The 21,198-nt window shown below is 45.7% G+C and overlaps 1 protein-coding gene across 1 annotated transcript; it reads left to right on the top strand.

Annotated features, from left to right (window-relative positions):
• Positions 1-963: 963 nt before the first annotated feature.
• Positions 964-3,642, top strand: LOC147738061 (uncharacterized). Its single transcript, XM_086952110.1, has one exon. The coding sequence runs from the start codon at positions 1,633-1,635 to the stop codon at positions 3,496-3,498; it is 1,866 nt and encodes a 621-aa protein (XP_086808236.1). The 5' UTR covers positions 964-1,632; the 3' UTR covers positions 3,499-3,642.
• The last annotated feature ends 17,556 nt before the right edge of the window (positions 3,643-21,198 follow it).

The raw sequence follows: 21,198 nt of genomic DNA, 5'->3' as shown, positions 1-21,198 counted from the left end.
CCTTTGGGATTCTATGTTACAAGTTCATAGGGTGCATGTATCCTTTGTGAGCTTAATAAAATGTTGACATTTCTATAAATCCTCACTCCTACATCCAAGTACTCTCAGGCTACCATTCTACACTCTGCTCTGTCTGAAAAACAGCTCAACGTTTTCAAAATTCTGCAACTCTGCATTGATTTGGCTTGTAAATTATATTTTTGGAAATTTTCATGTATTAACTATTTAATTTTATTACGATAGGTGATTCAAATTACTGACGAAGAAAGCAAGATTTAGCACCAGGCAACTGAAGTCAGTGCCATAAGAAGGATTATTTTGAAAAACTGAAGGACAGCCAGCATTCTACGTTTAAACAATTTCCAAAATCTAGGTGTGGCGAGGAAGTGGGAGCTGAGGAAAGTACTATACCTGTAAGTGAAGTCTCTAATTTAGTATTTCATTAACCCAGAGCAAAACCATATCTGTGCACACAGCATCAGAAATAATGTAGAAAGACCACTCCAGCATCCTCATCTGAAATATTATCAGAAAGACAAATTGCCTCAGCATGACAGAATAACGTTCATCTAAAGCACGCATGATCTAAAACATCATGTAATTCCTGAGAGGAAGCACACACTGCATAAAAGAAAGATGTAACAAAAGGTTTCCTCTGCAGACCATCAAGGAAAAGACGCTGAGAGAAGACTCTGAAGCTGACACGTTAACAACCGAAAGATTGGAAAATCACCTTTGTTCAACAACCGTTTTAACCAGTTACACAACTTTGAGACTATCTGCCTCTGGGAAGAAAACCACGACCCACTCTGCTCACTCTTGCGAAAACCTTAAAAATTCACCACTTTATTGTGTTCATAACTATCTCAGATTGTTTCCTTTTTATTGTGTACTGTTCTGTAATTCTATCTAAATCGCCTCAACATTACCTGCTGTGCGTGAGTGATATGTAAAACTGTTAAAGGTAAAAATTGATTAAATGAGTACAGTTGCGCTATAGCTAATGTAAATAAATCCTCGTCTTCAGAACTACAAATCTTAACCTTACACCAAATAAAGAAAGGGTAAAAGGAACTGATGTTCTGAGACTTGTGATCTACAATAGTACTGTGCACGTTCTAACACCCTCAGTTACTGCAATTACGTCAGTGCAAAAAGGTACTTATCAGTTTAATGATTAAATATCAGACTAACACCTTATCACTGCATTGTTAAGAACCTATACAAATAGATTTGAGAAAATCTTCAGTCACAAAATAAGTTGCTATAACCTAAAGACTATTATCTGCTTGAAACATTTCGACAGGTGTTACAGGGCTGCTTCCAGACATATTTTGCTCAATTCAAGTGTTAAGAAGATTACACACAATTTCTTTTAGAGATAAATGCTGAACATTATCTAAACAAGCCTGCCTCTAAAATCGGGTTCACTCTTATCGCGGCATATAAGCAAGAGAAAACTAAACGTAGAGATATTAAGTCTAGGTATACACCTTATAAAAACACAGACTGTGAGAACAAATTCAGTGTTCAAAACCACCTCAATCAAGGCAAAATAACCTAAGTTAGGGAAAAAAGTTACATGTGCCAAAAAAGATACAGCCATAAATCTCATCTCACAATTTTGACAGAATGCACACTGGGGGAAACCACTATGAGTGCGAAGTATGCCAAAAAAGTTTCAGGCGTAAATCTTATCTCACTGAGCATATGAGAATCCATACTGGGGAAAACCACTCTCCGTGCAAAGTATGCCAAAAAAGTTTCAGGCGTAAATCTTATCTCACTGAGCATATGAGAATCCACACTGGGGAAAAACCTTATCAGTGCTCTGAATGCCAGAAAAGCTTTAGAGTCAAACCGAGTCTATATGAACATGCATTAACACACTCTGTGGAAAAACCTTACCAGTGCTCTGAATGCCAAAAAAGTTTCTGCCGTAAATCTAAACTCACTGAACATATGAGAATCCACTCTGGGGAAAAACCTTATCAGTGCGCTGAATGCCAGAAATATTTCAGTGACAAAAGAGGACTCACTCTACATACAAGAACCCACACTGGGGAAAAACCTTACCAGTGCTCTGAATGCCAGGAATGTTTCAGTGACCAAAGCAGTCTCACTCGGCATATCAGAACCCACACTGGGGAAAAATCTTTTCAGTGCTCTGAATGCCAGGAATGTTTCAGTTTCCAAAGCAGTCTCACTCGGCATATCAGAACCCACACTGGGGAAAAATCTTTTCAGTGCTCTGAATGCCAGAAATGTTTCAGTGACCAAAGTAGTCTAACTCGGCATATAAGAACCCACACTGGGTATAAACCTTTTCAGTGCTCTGAATGCCAGAAATGTTTCAGTTACAAAATCAGACTCACTGAACATACAAGAATCCACACTGGGGAAAAACCTTACCAGTGCTCTGAATGCCAGGAATGTTTCAGTGACCAAAGCAGTCTCACTCGGCATATCAGAACCCACACTGGGGAAAAATCTTTTCAGTGCTCCGAATGCCAGAAATGTTTCAGTGACCAAAGCAGTCTAACTCGGCATATAAGAACCCACACTGGGTATAAACCTTTTCAGTGCTCTGAATGCCAGAAATGTTTCAGTTACAAAATCAGACTCACTGAACATACAAGAATCCACACTGGGGAAAACCCTTATCAGTGCTCTGAATGCCCAAAACATTTCAAACTTAAATCACTTCTAACTGCACATTTGAGATTCCACACTGGGGAAAAACCTTATCAGTGCTCTGAATGCCAGAAATGTTTCAGTGAAAAACGCTTTCTCATGGTGCATATAAAAACCCACACTGGGGAAAAACCTTTTCAGTGCTCTGAATGCCAGAAAAATTTCCGAGACAGAAGACGTCTTTCTCAACATACAATAACCCACACAGGGGAACAACCTTATCAGTGTTCTGAATGTCAGAAATGTTTCACAAACAAATTCAGTCTCACTCAACATATAAGAACCCACACTGGGGAAAAACCTTATCAGTGCTCTGAATGCCCAAAAGATTTCAGACTTAAATCACTTCTAACTGCACATGTGAGATTCCACACTGGGGAACAACCTTATCAGTGCTCTGAATGCCAGAAATGTTTCAGTGACAAAATGAGACTCACTAAACATACAAGGACCCACTCTTGGGTAAAACGTTATCGGTGCATTGAATGTGACAAATGTTTCAGTGAAAAAAGCAGTCTCACTCAGCATATAAGAACCCACACTGGGGAAAAACCTTATCAGTGCTCTGAATGCCACAAATGTTTCAGTCAAAAAAGCAGTCTAACTGAGCATATAAGAATCCACACTGGGGAAAAACCTTATCAGTGCTCTGAATGCCACAAATGTTTCCGTCAAAAAAGCAATCTCACTGAGCATATAAGAATCCACACTGGGGAAAAACCTTACCAGTGCTCCGAATGCCAAAAATGTTTCAGCCAAAAATCTCATCTCACTGAACATGTGAGAATCCACACTGGTGAATAAAATTATCAGTGCTCTAAATGTCAGAAAAGATTCAGAGGTAGAGATGGTTACAAGCGCCATAAGAAAACACACCATCAAAATAATTCAGTGCTACAAGTGCCAGAAAAGCATCAATTTCAAACGCAATCTCACTCTACATGAGCACACACACAGAGGGGAAAAACATTACCAATGCGATGAATGCCAGAAATTCCTATTTGATTGGCACAGCCTCACTAACCATAAGCGACTCCATACTGATGAAAAACCTTATGAGTGCTCTGAATGCCAGAATAAAATGCAGAGAAAAACGCTATCTCACCATGAGAAGCTCCACACTGGAGAAAATCCTTATACCATAAAAGCTTGTATCTGAAAGACTGTTCTGCTTCATGAGAGATCCCACTCTGGGGAAAAACCTTATGAGTGCTCGAAATGCAAGCAAAGTTTTGGTTACGAATTACTTCTCACTTGACATGAGCGAACTCACACGGGGAAAAAAGCCTTATGTGTGTTCTGAATGTCAGATAAGGTTTAGTCTTGAATACAATGTCACTTCACAAGAGAGAATTCCCATTGGACTAAAGCCTTACAGGAGGGGAAAGCCAGAAACGTTATACTCAGAAAGGAGATCTCACTAAACATGAGAAATGCATCCACACCAGGTGAAAAGTAAGGCGTACCTTGAGATGCAGAAAAGCTTCTAACAACCTGACTTTAAATGACAGAGCACATATTGTAGTTGCAATAGGATTCATCAAGAAACTCTTACAGGGGGGAGGAGCCAAGCTCACGACCGTGATGGCCGCATTGTAGCTCGGCTCCGTCAACCTTCCTGCCTGAACCGTAAATCCTGTACTTTATCCTGCCCCAAGGAGACACATTCGACGGAATATGGGACTATGAAAGGCTGCTTGCACTCACCGTTTGTCCCAGGAGCTCCTGAGTGCCGCGGATCTTGAGCTGTGCCCTTGTTTGCTCCGGAGCCTCCGTGGCGTGCAGGCCGGGGACTCGCCTGCGACGGTCGGCCGCAGCGGGGTATCAACGCCGACCCCTGGTGGAGGAGAGGAGTCGGCTGAAGAGGCCATTGTGCGGTTGGACCGGTGGCGACTGACCGGGCCCTGTCTGGTGGCCCGGGGGCCCAGCTGCGGGGCGCTGCCTCCCTCGGACGGGGGTTGACCGTATAGGAGGCTTGTCCCCCCTTTGTTCTCCAGTCCGGCCATCTTGAAGCCCTTCGCCCGGAATCGGCGGGCGACGCCCATGAGACGGTGGCGCCGGCTACCCCCAGTGTCTTGGTGACCCATCTTTCTGCACCAAGATTGTCATTAGCGGGATCCGGCGAGACTCCGCTGAGCCTTGTTTGACGGCCCGGATCGGGGTCGAGGACCGTAGCGGCCTCATTGTGCCGACAAAATGGCGGTCGGCGCCCTGGGTCTCAGACCCGTTGGGGGCGGCGAAACTGGCCTGTCGAACTGCACGTTGGCTGGAGAATGTGGGAGTGAGCCCACGATTGGCGATGTCTTCGCCGCCCTGTGTTCCTGGCGCACAACCATGGCCTTTGCCGCAGCTGTACAGGATAGCGGTTCTATCGCCTGGCTTGCTGGGCCGCCCCCCATGTATGCGGCCCGACCAAGGGAATGTGCTGATTTGTCTCTCCCGGCTGTTGAAAGGAATGCGACCGCCGTTCATCTGAGAGTTCAAATGTCTGTTGCTTCGAGTCTACAGGAGGTTTTGCTTCAGGTGGACGTGGGAGAGGGCCCCACGCCGGGGTCCGTCCAGGTCAGTTTCGCTGGGGTACCTGGCGGTTTTTTGACTCGAAATGCTTGGAAGGGGTCCCATGGCTGTTCCGTGGGGGAAACCTCCCCCCTTTGGTCGGCAAAACTGAACCCGCGCTGCCTGCTGCTCCTGACGTTGCTCTTCGCCAGTCTGGTCCGCGGCTGCCACTATCTGTATTGCTGCTCGAGACTTGGATCCCCTATTTTGCACCCTTGGCCTGCTTTGTTCCGATCCTATGCACACTCCGTGCCTAAAGTAATGGTCAGGAGAGGACAGGGGTGAGATGGACTCGCCTCGGCGGACTGCTAATTAAATGTAAATGTAAATGTATTTGAGCTTATATAGCGCACAGCTACCCGCAGTGGGTTTCCCGGCGCTTGCTTAGGGAACCCGTCCTGGTATTCCCCTGTGAGATCACAACGGCAGGGTATCCACAAGGTGAAAGCCAGGCATCCCGCCGCGAGGGGCCGTTGTGGAGATTAAGCAAGCTATTGCCCAGAGTCGCAGAGAGTGAACCCGTGAATCGAGAAGGCACCGGAGCGAGAATTATCGAGTCCGTGGAATTTTTAGCCCAAGACCCGCCGAGGCGGGGAATTGAACCCTGGTCCGGGGCCGATCTCAGCTTCCGGGTCTGCCGCCTCTAACCCCTGAGCCACACTTCTCCACTCAATTAATTTGTGGAGATGAGGACTGCTCGCAGCTGTAACAGTATGACCAATTCCTCTTCATGTTCCTGATGTTTGAGTTTGTGTCGATTTCATCTCGATGTGGGTTCTAATTGTGTTAAGGTGGGGGGTGGGAGCTGACGGTTCGATTGCATATCTCCTCTCCCACTGCTTTTTTCTTCCCGCTTTCCTTCCTATTTTTGTCTGTAGTGTTCTTTCTTTACTTTCTGATTCTTCTGTATTTCGGGTTCTACTTAGGGCGACAGGCACGCTGCTGGGGGGGTAGGCCGTAGCCTTCTGCAGGGGTGCAGGGTGGTGTGGGTGGGATAGGGTCTGTATATTGTTCGTTTTTTCTTAGTTCTATGGCTCTTTTATATCCCTTTATCGGGACGCTATGTCCGCATGCATGCCCCAGGGGGTGTTCGCTGACAGTGTAGGACATGATTTCTTCGCGTTAATGATAATGATAGCACACTTACACATCCTACTTGCCTCGATTCCGATTGTGGGTCTTGAGTATTGTGTGCCTTATCTGCCATGGGGCGCATGCTGCGGCGCTGCGTTCTTTCTTCATTGTTTTTCACATTCCTTCTTTTACCCTTCCTTTCCTTTTCCCCTTCTTTGGGTTAGTATAGCGGATGGCTATTTTTGTGTTGCAGTTCTGACTTCTTTGATTGGTACCAGCACATATTCAAGTGGTGACGGGTGGACGGTGGGCAGCGGTGGGAACTGATTTGCAACGTGGGGACTATGCGTTGCTTTCGCCAATTGTTGCTACTATTTCTGATTCTCACTGCTCCTTTGTATTGCTGCTTCACCAACTGCCCGCCATAGGAATTCGGAAACTAACAGCTGCAATTGTTCCTGCTGTACTTCCTATTATATTATAAAATTAACCTTCTCTTATCCTGCTCCTAGCGGTTATATTGCGACTTTTAATGTTTACTGATTGTTTATAGAATGCTGAGGAACTGCTGGAGAATTTCTATCCTGATTTTGTGCGCCCGTAATGTGTTGTGGCCGGCCTGATTGGTTGTAGGCCCGTATTTGTACGTTTCTGCTTGCACAATAAAGGTTTTAAAAAAAAAAAGAAACTCCTACAGGATAACTTAGGTTGCCCACATGCAACCTCCAAAGAAATTTCAGGCCTTGAATTTTTTTTCATTGCAACAGAATCCACAATTTGAGTATCTGAAATTTACAAAACTCTTAAGGTCTTTACTTGATACAGAGAAGTGTTAGTGCTTGAAAAAATCAACTAATTGTCAAAAAAAAACACAATATTAATGTCTTAAATTTTACTCCACCCAAAAGATTTCTACTCACTCTTGTTTCTTAACATATGACTGATTCTATATTTTCATGGTAAGATTAAGCCTAGGCGGAGTTCCTCAATGAAGAACTCTGCAAAGTGACTAAGATAACTCTGGCGGTCTACGCAGAGTTCCATAAGCAGCGGAGTGCATAAGGGTCATGCTGTTCATGGTGATTTTGATCTCCTAGTGTTTGTCCCGCCCTATAAAAATAATCGCGAAAGGCACCATGTGCAGCACAAGAGGGTGCAGCTGCTTCTACTCAAGCGGCCGCTTTGTCAATGCGAAGGAAGGTTTCTCAATGCGAGTGGTTGTGACCTGCCACGACCACTTGCATTGAGAAATCCGACGACCCGCTTTGAGAAATCTCGCCAGGAGGTTGATTTTGCTCGCCAACTAGACCTGCGCGAGCAAGAAAAAATCTCATCAGAAGGTGGATTTTCCTCGCTCCATCACATAACGTTGAAGAGTGTGAGCGTTGAAAAAAACCTTGCTACGCTCCACGGAGCGGAGTTTTCAGGAACAACGCGAGCTCCGCGGAGTCCACCACCCAAAATGAGATAATATACAACAGCAGGAAAACATAACACACCAGTTACTTGCCTTTGGTAACGCTCTTTCTGGTGGATACTCCTTTACCTGCATATTACTCACCTTGTGAATATTCCCCACACACCAGACTGGGTCCTCTAACTTTAAAGCAGAGTAGGAGACAATATGCAGCTCAGTGTCGACGTCATTCTGCTACAGAAGGGACAAGCGGAGACTCAAAGAAGCACTTCCCAGGCGCACTGTGAACAACTACCTATGAGTTCATTATTTCACAGGTCTGTATCACATATGCAGGCCCTGGGCATATACTAATTCACCATTTTAATCATGATTAGAATTCAGATGAGGCCTTTTCATTTCCCAAAATTCTAATTGTATTCTCAGCAGCAAGTGTATATATAAATCGTTGAGTGATGACTGCGCAGTGCTCAAGATGAAAGTGATATGATGATAAAACCGTCCGATCCACATTTTGTACAGGGTTGAAAATACTTTTGTACAATACAAATTAAGCAGAGGCGATTCTTAGAAGACATAATTTATATGAAACAGTCCCTGTATAGTTAATGTTTCAACCGTTCCAGTTAATTACCGTGGTCTCATCAGGACGGTAGATCCCCGCCTCTCCAATATGCTTCTCAACTATATTCAGTACAACATAGCAAGGATTCTTCTGTATCTCTGGGCAGCGTACCTGGGAGGAAGTCAAATTCAACTAAGCAGTTTCATCGCCCGTTCGTCGGACCAAACAACTGCAGCCAGTAAATCCTCGGCTCGCTGTCAAACAAGTTCAAGTGTGACTCTTCCTGATGAGACCATTGTCATTGACTGTCTTGTCTGTGAGAAGCTGCACCAGCCCTCCTGTGATGGTGGTCCGGAATACCTTCCCCGCTGATGGTGATGAAGTAGCAGCTTAATTTGCAGAAAGGCTTGTTGGCCATCAGTTGTTGGATGGCCAACAATTGCCTTAAATTTAACTCGGAAAAAACGAAGGTTATGATATTCAGCAAATTACTGCCAAATTGGTCTTCTTCATGGTGGCCATCTTCTTTGGTGCCCCTTCCAGTGCCAGTCACCAAAGTCAGAAATGTGGGCGTCATATTTGACGACAGACTGTCCTTTGTCCCTCATGCCAACGCTGTGGTTTCATCATCATTCCATAAATTGCGAATGATAAAAAGGCTCTTACCTTTCTCTTGGGGCTTGAAATACACCAGTAAGCACCTTAGTTATGTCCACCATTGACTATTGCAATGGGCTCCTTATTAATGCTCAGAGCAAAGTCCTCCATAAACTCCAAGTGGTTCAAAACTCAGCAGCCAGAATGCTATCAGGTACCCCCAAATACAAATCCATCTCACATATACTTCACCAGTATCATCTAATTAAGTTTAAAGCTCTCTGTATTGCATACAAAGCTTCACGTAACTCTGGACCTCAGTTTCTGAATGAGGCCCTTGATGCTTACATTCCAAATTGGGCCTTACGCTCTTCTACAGCAATCCTGCTAAAGGTCCCTCGTACTAAGACAGCATCATGGGGTGACAAGCGATTCACTGTTGCTACAGCGAAACTTTGGAACTCCCTCACAATTCATACCAAAGCCAGCCAGTCCTTACTTGCTTTCAGAAAAATTACAACAACATGGCTGTTTACTCAATAAGCTAATCTGTAGTGTCGTTCATGCTCGTTGTCCCCAGCACCGAGACACCTTCAGGTATTTGCACGCTTTACAAATCAAATAAATAAATAAATAAGATAAGTAACTTGTTCTTTTTGTGCCAGCCAGGGATAGTGCATCAATTGAGAAAGAGGGCAGATAATGAACAACATTAAGAAATAAAGAAAACTGGGTGGGTGCCAGTGCACAGCTTGGCGAACACTTTAATTGATAGGAAATTGTTCAGTCACCTGGCCCTGAGTTCTCCAGCGAACCTGGGCATAAATACCCTCATGTAGACAGATCAGTAGGCTCAAGAGCCTCCTGGGATGCCCATATCACCCAAAACCTGTTGCCCTGCCGACCACAACGATCTTCCAATAGAATAAAAGGAAGCGGAAAACCTGTTAAAATGTGGATATCTTCTTCCGAAAGCCTGTCTGAAAGGGGGATACGATACGATGGCTTTAGCAGCAGTCCATTCCTCAATCCTGCTCAAGACCAATTGGGCAGAAATTTTCTCCGCACTGTTGATCAAGCTGATCATCCTGTAATTGGCTGGATGGAATCTATCTCCGTTCTTATATATCGGGACGACGTCCGCTCCCTTCCAAGAGTCAGGTACTGGGCACCAATGATAATGGCATTAGTTAAGAAAAGGTTATACCAAGACAATTTATCTCTTTCTAGCAGAAGTATATAAGCTGAAATGCTGTCTAATACTGGAGTTCTACCTCTCATTATTACATCCAGTGCAAAGGGTGTCGGCCAGGTCAAGGAAAGGGCCAGGTACAGCTATAGAGTTGTCTGTTTACACAGTCCCCAGCACAGTGTCCGCCTCATTAAAAGGAGTTACTGAATAAAGATTGGAGAAATGATCAACTCAGTTTTGGGGATAAATGTTATGAAGCAGAGACTTCTCTCCTCTCCACTTTACAAGTGCCCAAAACCTGGTGAAGTTCTTAAGAGAGCAAGCCAATTTGAGTTCCTGCCATCTTTCTTCCACCCATTCTTTCTTAGCCCGAGCCTGGGCCCTTTTGTACCTCTCTCCACCCAGACTGATTTTTGAGATGTCCTTTGTGCAAAGTGCCTTACCCAGATATCTACGTCATAGTCTGATTTCTTTATTAAACCAATTGTTTCTTAAGGAGAATTCCGTTTGTGGCCGTTAATAGGGCCTATAAGGTAGGAGAGTATTTTCTTGAAGTTGTTGTGGAAGCACTCATTGGCATGCCACACTCTTAGTACTTGCACATTGATTTAGTAAAGGTAGTGATAGATTGATCTTCACCTCGCCAGATGACCAAAATATCGTTGATACACACATATAACTGAAATCCCAATTGGCACAGACAAACCATGGGAACAAAAGCAGTGATTGGGATCGTACCGGGCCGGAACACCATTTTCCCTTGTCCATGTAGGATAGGCCCAAATCTCCATTGGTTGCTATAGGAACAAGGGAGTTGTCCCTTCCCTGACGGAGGGGGCGCCATTAGACATGACCTTTTCCACGTGAGCGATTTTTCAGGGTGTGTGGTGAAGTGCCACAGGTCACTGAACATACAAGAGAATACATATGGCTAACCATTTAGAACGATGGCTCCTGATAACCAGGTGCCTTTGAATATGTGCGAGGGACACTGCCTGTTCTTCTCTATATTTTCATATATATCTCTTTTTTATTGTCCTCTCATAAGCTCAGAAGAAGATTAGCACCACCAGATACCTGTAACAGACTGTCCGTTGGACGTGGTCCAACCATCCTACACTTATCCATACAAGATTGGGTACTCTGATTCAGGTGCACTGACATATCTATACCCTTAGATGTATGGGGCCGACCGCTTGCAACGGGATACATGTGTAGTGCAAGGGACATGGTTTACACACCCATCACTCATTTTTACTATAGGCAATCTGGTTTTCGGGTGTGTGCTTATTTTCCTAATGGGTCTTCTGCCCTTGGGTATACGCCTCTGACCCTTTAAAAACACATGCCAGTACATTGTGGTGTTTGCCTTTAACTTCGATGGAGGCCCGGCTTTAGTGATTCTATTCTATGTGAAGAAGCGGCTGTGTGTGACAGAAGCACGAAAGCCTTCCGCATTTAGTGCACGTTCATTCAGATTCATGCTTCCGGCATGGGGCTACATTTCTCAAGTACTCGTGGTCATGAGACTGCATCAGAGTGATGCGATTATACAATCTGAGTGAGTAGACACACACCAAATTTGGCTTTAGCGAGCCCCGGATACTCTATACAAGCAGCAGCAATTACTCTGGTCACCGTCCTCCATCTGCTGTGGTATAACAGGTTGCTGGCTCCCCGTATACAGGTATGGGTCTCGGAACCTACGTTTGTTATATCTGTAATTGTTTCGAGGCAGCGTGTTCCTTGTATACAGGAATTGGTCCCTGAACCTACCTTTTTGTTTGACTTGAATCTTTTGTGCACTAAGCCCGTCTTTTCTTTTGTTATGAAAACTGAAAGAATGCTGCATTCGTGTTAAAGATATGGAAGTTTCAAAGCACACTCTCTCATGTCATAGGAAAGTTCTCAGTGCAAAGTGTCAGGTGTTGTATTTTGAAAACAAAGCACGATGCACCCATGCAGAGGTCAACTTTTTTAAGCGCATTTCCTCCATTGCATCGCAGCCTTGTTATTGCAGTGCACATCAAACACGTCCACTGTTTTCCATTTGAAAAATGCTGCATGTATGTTAAAACCGCTGCATATTTTGATGGGGCAGTTTCTTCTGAAATCTAAGCACACTGTACTTGTGTGTTAGGCCAACTAGCTCTAAGAGTCTTTTTTTTCCCCATAACACCACGTTTGCTATGAAAGTTACTGCACTAGGTTCTGCCTTTGTTCACCCTGTACTGCCTTAGCACACACTTTTTGTGAGGCACGAGCCATCAAAAGCATTGATACACAAACTTCAAGGCAGACACATGACTGCCTCCACGGTCTTGGCGTGTCTCCCCCTAGTGTTAAACACCATTACACTGCCCGCTTTTCTCGATAGACCTTAGTGACATCTGAATACATGCTTGGGGAAACTATTAGGGACTTCACAGCCATACGAAAATACCTCAATCACTATTGCAGACACCGCCAATGAGTATTTGGACGGTTTTTAATCTACATCGGCACCTTTTTTCTTCACACTTCTTTGTGAAATTCCAGAAGACTTATTTTCTTACCATGCTCCCCTTCCAATAATTCTTTTATAGGGCAGATAGCCGCATGCCACGGTAGTTCAGGCACATTTCCCGATGTCAGCGGATGAACCCTTCTACAGTATATTGTTATTGTAGTGAACCTTGTTGTCTAAAAATTATTTTATTATTCACCTATACTAATAATAACAGACATTGACTATACAGTATATGGTTGTGTCCCATTCAGATGGCTTTGTATGTCCTGGATTGAATAGCTTTGAAATGTAATGCTAGCATAGTTGTTCAAATGTCTGACCTAGATTTTTTCAAACCAGTCTTATATTTCCTATGTATGTGTTCTTTTAGGTACCACCAGTGAATTCACCACTCTATATGAAGATTAATAGGATCACTGGATGGTTTTGTCTATTAAAACCCTTCTTTATACTTATACGGTTCGTACACCATTTTTAGGTCCCGCCTGAGAGGCTTTTAGTAAGGGCTTTAAACTCTGAACACACGCTCGTTCGTGTGCTTTTTTTTTTCATCACCCGCTATTGGCCTTTGCATGCGTTCTTTCTAATAAAGCCAGCATGCTATTGGCCAAAGGCGGGTTCATGTCCTGCCTTCGCTCTCCCCTGGCTTACGGAGCTCTGGAATAGAGCAGCAGCGCCATCTGTTTCCAATTATCGCGCCCGCGTCTCGCTGTCGCATTAATTGGGAACAGATAGCGGTCGCGCTGGCCCTAGTGCACTTTTGCTCCAAACGCGGCGCTTTCACTTTCGCCGCCAACCTGGCACGTGCGGCCGCGCTTGTTCATCCTTGTTGTCTCTCTTTATCACCTTCCCCTTTTCTGCTTTTCCCTCTCTTGCTTTGGGACCTTTTCAATGTTTAACAAAAAGCTGTAAAACCTGCTGACCAATCGTTGTTCTTTTAATAAAGCGTTTTTGTTAATCACCCTGTGCATGGAAGCTATGGCAGATTTGAGTACGAAAAAACCCATGAAAACTGGATCTCGTCTGCCGGTTTCTGAGCATTGACCAAGTTGAAATAAATTGCGTAATAGCTTGGAGAGATGAACTGACTGTCAGATATCCCTAGTTCTCTCTGACCTTTTGCCGGAGACGTAGTTAATTTTAAATCCCTCCATGTACAAAAATTTCAGAATGCCTAAGAATCCATTCTTTTGAGGTCCGGAGCGTTGGGTCTGTCTTCTATATCTATGAGTTTTAATACCAAGTAATGAAAACGTCTAGATTTTTGCACCATATAAGTCAAGGTATTTTACGAGAACGATGCATGCCCCTTGCATCTGTTCCCTGCGGCGTGTGCATCATTCCAGGAATCCGACCCAGAGCTGGAGGCTCCCGCCGCATTCCTGTGCTTTGGTAGTCTGGTTCATCAAATTGTAGCCTTCTGAAACATTTAAGGATCATCCACTTTCCTCAATTGAAAACAGAAGAAGTATTCCGAGTACTACAAATATAGCGATTCAGATACTTTTCATATAAATAAAGGGTAAGAATGAGTTCTGATTGCAATATCCCGCATGTGAGTGTCTGCCATGAGCTGCCCCCTTCTCCCTCAGAAATCTCCACAGCAAAATGGACACGGAGGGATGCCAATATGAATCAATGTAATGAGAAATCTATAACATGGAGTAAAAACATTAGGATGTACATCGTTGGAGAAATAGATAGACTTTTTCCAAGTGGGTCAAAATATTAGGACCTTAACAGTTGCACCCTAGGAGATGCAAGATGTAGGGGATATATTGTAAAAAGATGTCAATGCATAGCATGTGTAGAGAAGAGTGTAAGATCATGTGATTTTCACACATCTTGTGCGAAGTAAGTGATATCCTACCTTTTTTCCCCGTAAATCTGCAGAGAGGGTGCAAGTCACCACGTATTGAAGCGAATAACCCCAAAAACGGAAGTCCTGAAGAAGGTGCCACAACATCTTTTGTTCTGCACCGAAACGCGTCGACGCATTCTTTAACACAGAGAATCCAACTAGGTCTAGTGAACAACCGATATACAAGCACTACTGTTACTGTTGTTTACATTTGTATAAAAACTATAGGCCTTTGGATCCAGATACTAGTAGTGGCAAAGATAGCAAGAGGCCACAGCTAATTGAGGGGGTTTCTTTTACTAATAGGTGTTTGATAACTGTTTTCATGTGTAATCTTTGATTTGATGAAATGGTATTTATGTATCTCTCTTTGCTTTTTAATTTCAATTTGAATGTGACAATATGTGCAATTAAATGTTATCATTAAATGTTGTATTTTACTTTTTTCAAAGAAAACCTTCTTTAAAAAATTTTAAATTGTGTTGTAAAGCGCTAAACTTTTTTATGTACATGTTTTTTATTAAAATTAGACTGTGAACGTTCCAATTTTGTTGTGGAAATTAATATTTAATTTACTTAGTGTACTGTACCAGTATTCCCTGTTAAAGTTTGAATGTTAACCTAGAGTGGTATGAAAGGATAGTGAGTGTGTACCCAGGGATTCCTATTTGACTTTCTGAAACATTTAACCCCGGTTCGTCCAAAATGCCTTCAGTATTAATACAGTGCCTATTTATTCCTTTACATTTACTTTCCAGTTTGCCCAGTAACATTTTCTTTTTGAGAGGAGGTATTTTTTTGATCATTCAAATGTAACTCCAGTAGAGGCACACATGTCCACAGAGGATATCGCATTCACAGTGTATCCATCCTGCTACGTGGGAGATGGGTGTGTGCCGGAGCGTTTTTCAAAATCATCCAATTTTCTTTTGTATATTTAGAAAGCTTTTTTCCTATCCTTGTGCTTGCGGACATGAATTGTATTAAAAATACAAGCCTTGACTGAGCCAATAGACTCTTCGATAGATATTGTATGCTGTGTTTTTCTCTGCCAGGCGCACAACATATAGACTGTTCACACACTTTCTGTAGTATGCTTCTTTCTGGGCAGATCAACTCTAAGCCCCACTCTACTTCTATCCTCGTCTTAGTGCAGCCCGATGTAAATAGTAATTGTAATGTATTTGCATTTATATAACATTTACTACCCCTGACGAACACTGAAGCGCTTTTTCGGCGAGTAGCACGCTACTCCAGGATCCAAAATTGGTTAGTGATGAATTAGTATAGGGAAATATAAAATTAATTTGAGAGCTGGACATGTTGGTCTGTTAGTTGGGTTGAAATGGATAGTGGAGGGATAGAAGAGGAAAGGGTCTGCTTTTATATAGTGCTTGCTACCCCTGATGAAGTGTTGAAGTGCCTTTTGGCGAGTAGCATGCTACTCCAGAACCCAAAAAAGATGAATAGATAGATCAATTATGGTGGGTAGATTGTTTTATTATATACACACAACCGTACAAAAATTTATGAAATTCTGTTGTAAAGTTGTATCCAAGAGGCAAGTATAGTCTCTGATAATAATGTATACAATACTGATAAGACTGATGTCCCGTAATGTTGATGCAAAGTCAGTTGTGCAGAAGTATCTTGAATTGTACCATCCACCTTGAAGGTACTGCTATTTGTATCAGGTCCACGTTGTTGGCAGACACAAACGCCTAAATTGAGCACTATTTATATTAAGCATAATGTAGGTGAACAGATGACAGTAACCACTGTACAAGCTGTATTAGGTGCTTAGAAGTAGAGTGACATAGAGGGCAATAAACACTCCACTAAATCTTTTTTATTATTAGCAGTGCTCACAAGACCATACAATTCAATACCATGTACAAATAGCCCATTTGGGAACAGTTTAGGAATCATCTGGGGATAACACATCCGAGAAACACAAGTGTCTTTCATGAATACAAATTGACTACTCCTCCAAGGACATCACTGTATTATTGACACAGGCGAAAAGGCAAACAAGCAGTCAGGAGGAGAATTGAGCCCCCAGCCACCTGCAGGGAAAACGTGCCACCTCATTTAATAGCTGCCAGACGCTTTACTTTGTAAGCAGACTGGTGGTTTACAACTGTACCTATGTTGGGGCACCACATGCTTTTTCCAGCATAATCTGGTGTACTCCCCCTGTGTAGGACAAGGAAGATTGCATTTCTAAGGTGGCGGAAATGTTTTTGTCAAACTGCTTTATGCCCTAAACACTCTCCCATACCCTGAACATAATGAGATTACGTAGATTACACCTCTGCGTGCCTTTGCATTTCAAGACCAGTGATTAATGTGGCTTTATCAAATTCAAAGCCATTAGGCGTTCCCGACCTGTCTGATCGAGCTGCATTTGTACATAGGCCTTCCTATATTATGAGATCTATTCCTGCCTGGTGCCACTGCACCTGCTGCACCAATAGGAAGCTAAGCCACTGGCCTTAACAGCTTCTATTCTAGCCCCACTGGAGAACCGAAACAGCCAAGTACTGATCTGGCCATATCTGCAGGCATGCAGCCGCCTCTTCCGCTGAAGGGATTTAAATTGCATGAAAGCAGCATGCGGGAAACAACCATTTTGTGAGGCACAGTCAACCAACACCTCGTATGTTCCAACCTGAATCTGTTTAAAACCAGGGACCTAATAACTGTTCATCGTCATCCTTGCTTTTCAATCAATCAATCAGAGTATTTGTAGAGCGCGCTACTTACCCGTGAGGGTCTCAAGGTGCTGAGGGGAGGGGGTGCTGTTACTGCTCGAAGAATAAACAAAAGAGGTGCAAATACTGTGACTAATTTCACAGACAAACAACAACTCAATTGAGGACCAGACCAACAATGAATCAATTGCTAGCCGGCTGTTGAAAGCAAATCAAATATATTTATTTTGTTATCTTGATATATCTTATTTTTTGTATAAACAAACAAACATTAGCAACATACTTTTTTTATTTAGTATATATATATGAAAAAGAGACAGACAAGAGATAGAGGAAATAAATTACGAAGTAGGACCGACAGTCCGTGCTGTGAACAAAAATCTTTTACACATCAGTCATTCCACATTTACACTCACATTCCTTCCATACCAAACTGAACACTGTGCATGTGAAATAAGACAAACAAGGGGGAGAAAGAAGGTCAAACAAGCAGAGTCAGGAGCAAATCAGAACAAACCACTCAAGGATTTGTTGAACAATACTTAATATCACAACAATTGTATGACAAGCCTAGTGTGTACAATTCCTTCTGACCAAACTGCTCGAAGAGGCAGGTCTTCAGGAGTCTTCTGAAGGCGAGTAGGTCTTGGGTCTGTCGTATGTGGGTAGGGAGGGTGTTCAAGGTCTTGGCTGCGAGGTAGTAGAAGGATCTGCTGCCGGAGGTTGTTCGTTGGATGCGGGGGACAGTGGCGAGGGTTGTGGCTAGCGGAGCGGAGCTGGCGAGTGGGGTTGTAGAAGCTGAGTCTGCTGTTAAGGTAGGCTGGTCCGGCATTGTGGAGTGCTTTGTATGTGTGGGTGAGGAGCTTGAAGGTGATCCTCTTGTCGACGGGGAGCCAGTGTAGGTCTCTCAGGTGGGGGGTGATGTGGCTGCGGCGGGGGACGTTGACGATTAGTCGGGCGGAGGCGTTTTGGATGTGTTGTAGTCGTTGTAGGTGTTTTTGCTGGGATTCCTGCGTAGAGCGCTTTGCCGTAGTCCAGTCTGCTGCTGAGGAGGGCCTGTGTCACCGTTCTTCTTGTTTCGGTCGGGATCCACTTGTAGATCCTGCGAAGCATGCGGGGGGTGTTGTAGCAGGAGGAGGAGACGGCGTTGACCTGCGTAGCAATGGAGAGGTAGGAGCGAGGATGAATCCTAGGTTGCGTGCATGTTCGGTGGGTGTTGGTGCTGTTCTCAGTGTGGTTGGCCACCAGGAGTCGTCCCAGGCTGAGGGGGTGGGTCCGAGGATGAGTACCTCCGTCTTGTCTGAGTTCAGTTTCAGACAGTTGCTCTTCATCCAGTCGGCGACAGCCTTCATTCCCTCATGGAGGTTGGTTTTGGCGGTGTGTGGGTCCTTGGTGAGGGAGAGGATGAGCTGGGTGTCGTCGGCGTAGGAGATGATGTTGAGGTCGTGCTGGTGGGCCACTTTTGCAAGGGGGGCCATGTAGATGTTGAACAGCGTCGGGCTGAGGGATGAGCCCTGGGGGTCGCCGCAGATGATGTCGGTGGCTTCGGGTCGGAAGGGTGGGAGGCGGATGCTCTGGGTTCTGTCGGAGAGGAAGGACTTGGTCCAGTCAAGGGCCTTCTCTTTGATTCCGGCTTCTAGGAGGCGTGCCTTTAGAGTGCGATGGCAGACCGTGTCAAAGGCGGCCGACAGGTCCAGGAGGATGAGGGCTGATGTTTCACCGTTGTCTAGTTGGTGCCTGATGTCGTCTGTGGCGGCGATGAGGGCTGTCTCGTTGCTGTGGTTTCGTCTGAATCCGGACTGGGACGGGTCCAAGATGTTGTTGTCTTCCAGGTGGTGGGCCAATTGCCTGTTGACGATTTTCTCGATGACCTTTGCCGGGAACGCGAGCAGGGAGATGGTCTGGAAGTTCTTGAGGTCCTTGGGGTCCGCCTTGGGCTTCTTGAGGAGGGCGTTGATTTCGGCGTGCTTGCAGCTTTCCTGGAATGTGACTGTTTCGAAGGAGATGTTGATGACCTTCCATAGTTGGGGTGTGAAGCTGCGTCTGCTTTGTTGAATACGTGGTGTGGGCACAGGTCTGACGGAGCTCTTGAGTGGATGGAGTTCATGACCTTGCGTGTCTCGTCGTCGTTGACGTTGGACCAGGAGGTCCGGCGGATGGCGCTGGTGGTGTTCGCAGGGGAGGTGGAGTCTGGTGTAGTCGGGGCGGTTGTGGTGTTGAAGCTGTCGCGGATGTCAGCGATCTTATGGTGGAAGAAGATGGCCAGCGAGTCGCATAGTTCTTGTGAGGGCGGGATGTCGTTGGCGTTCGCGTTGGCGCTGGGTTTGGAGAGTTCCTTTACGATGCTGAAGAGCTCTTTGCTGTCGTGTGCATTGTTATCCAAGCGGTCTTTGAAGGAGGATCTCTTGGCTAATCTGATGAGGTGGTGATGTCTGCGGGTGGCGTCCGGTGTGCGTTCGTGGAGCCATATTTTCTCCAGTTTCCGGCATGCGCGTTTGGAGGTCTGGAGCTCGTTGGTGAACCAGGTGGCTCTCTTGCTGGCGTGGCTGTTGGAGGGTTTTTTGAGCGGGCGAGGGTGTTGGCGCAGTCGTCGATCCACTGTCTGAGGTTGCGGCTGCGGCGTCTAGGTTGGTAGGGTTGGTGGGTAGGTTCTGCTCGGGGGTGGTGATCAGCCGGTCTTCGGTGACTTTGCTCCAGTAGCGGCGAGCCAGCTGTTGGGTGCGGTGGCGCGTGGTTGGTTTCTTGAAGGTGAAATTAATGCAGCGGTGGTCGGTCCAGTGGAGTTTGGTGGTGTGGTCGAAGGCGACGTGGGTGCCTGTGGAGAAGAGGGAGTCCAGCCTGCGGCCGGCAGCGTGGGTGGGTGCAGTGACGAGTTGTTTGAGGCCGAGGTTGGCGAGGTTGTCGATCAGGGTGGTGGAGTTGGCGTTGTTGTTGTTCTTGAGGTGGAAGTTCAGGTCCCCGAGGAGGATGTAGTCCATGGAGGCAAGTGCGTGGGTGCTGGCGAGGTCGGTAATGGAGTCGCTGAACTGAGCCCGGGGTCCGGGGGGGTCTGTAGATGAGTGTTCCTCTGAGGGTGGTGTTGAGGTCAGTGTGGATCCGGAAGTGCAGGTGTTCAGCGGTGTGGAGGGTGTCGTCTGCGTGGGTGGTGACCTTGAGGGTGGACTTGTGGATGATGGCTATTCCTCCTCCGGTTCCATTGGCACGATCCCTGCGGGTGATCTTGTAGCCGTCCGGGATGGCTATGGCGATGTCGGTTGCAGAGGAATGATTCCACCAGGTCTTGGTCAGGAAGGCCACGCCTGGGGCGGAGGTGTCGAGCTTGACGGCGTGTTTGCGTGCGGAGCGGGTGTTGAGGAGTATGCAGCAGAGGTATGCAGCACAGACCTTGGAGGTTTGGGGGTTCTGTTGCAGGTGAAGCTGCAGGTGCGGCAGTAGAAAGGTCCGTGGGTCCGTTTTGGGGTGGCCTGGAAGCAGGTGTGGTTTCGCCCAGCATTGAGTGCGTGGAGGCTGCTGGCGTCGTAGTGGAGTCTGGTGTCGTGGCGTTTGCGGGGTCCAGGGGTTCTGGCGCTGGGTGCGGTCCAGGCGCAGACGGGCTTGCCTTAGGGGCATCTTCGGCGCGCCAGCCGCGCAGCTGCCACCATTTGAAGGGGAGCTGGGAGGGAGGAGCAGACGGGAGGCAGGGGTTGGCGAATGGGCGCGGGGGCGGGCCGCAGGGACAGCAGCGTCGGGAGGTGAGCAGTGGGCACGGGGGGGGCGAGGTAAAAAATCAGGGGCAGCGAGGGGGACAGAAGGCAAGAAAACAAGCACAATCAGGGAACAGAGGCAAGAAAAACGAGCACAATCAGGGAGCAGAGGCATGAAAAACAAGCACAATCAGGGAACAGAGGCAAGAAAATACGAGCACAATCGGGGAACAGAGGCAAGAAAAACGAGCACAATCAGGGGGCAGAGGCAAGAAAAACAAGCACAATAATGGGGCAGAGGCAAGAAAAACAAGCACAATCAGGGAACAGAGGCAA

Source organism: Lissotriton vulgaris, chromosome 1_1 (assembly GCF_964263255.1).
Source record: "Lissotriton vulgaris chromosome 1_1, aLisVul1.2, whole genome shotgun sequence".
Lineage (NCBI taxonomy): Eukaryota > Metazoa > Chordata > Amphibia > Caudata > Salamandridae > Lissotriton > Lissotriton vulgaris.
Note: the sequence above shows the minus strand (reverse complement) of the source record. Positions and strands in the feature narration are given on the sequence as shown.

What these genes read in the sequence shown, in the direction of transcription:
- LOC147738061 (XM_086952110.1), top strand. Translation starts at nt 1,633, where the DNA reads ATGCACACTGGGGGAAACCACTATGAGTGCGAAGTATGCCAAAAAAGT.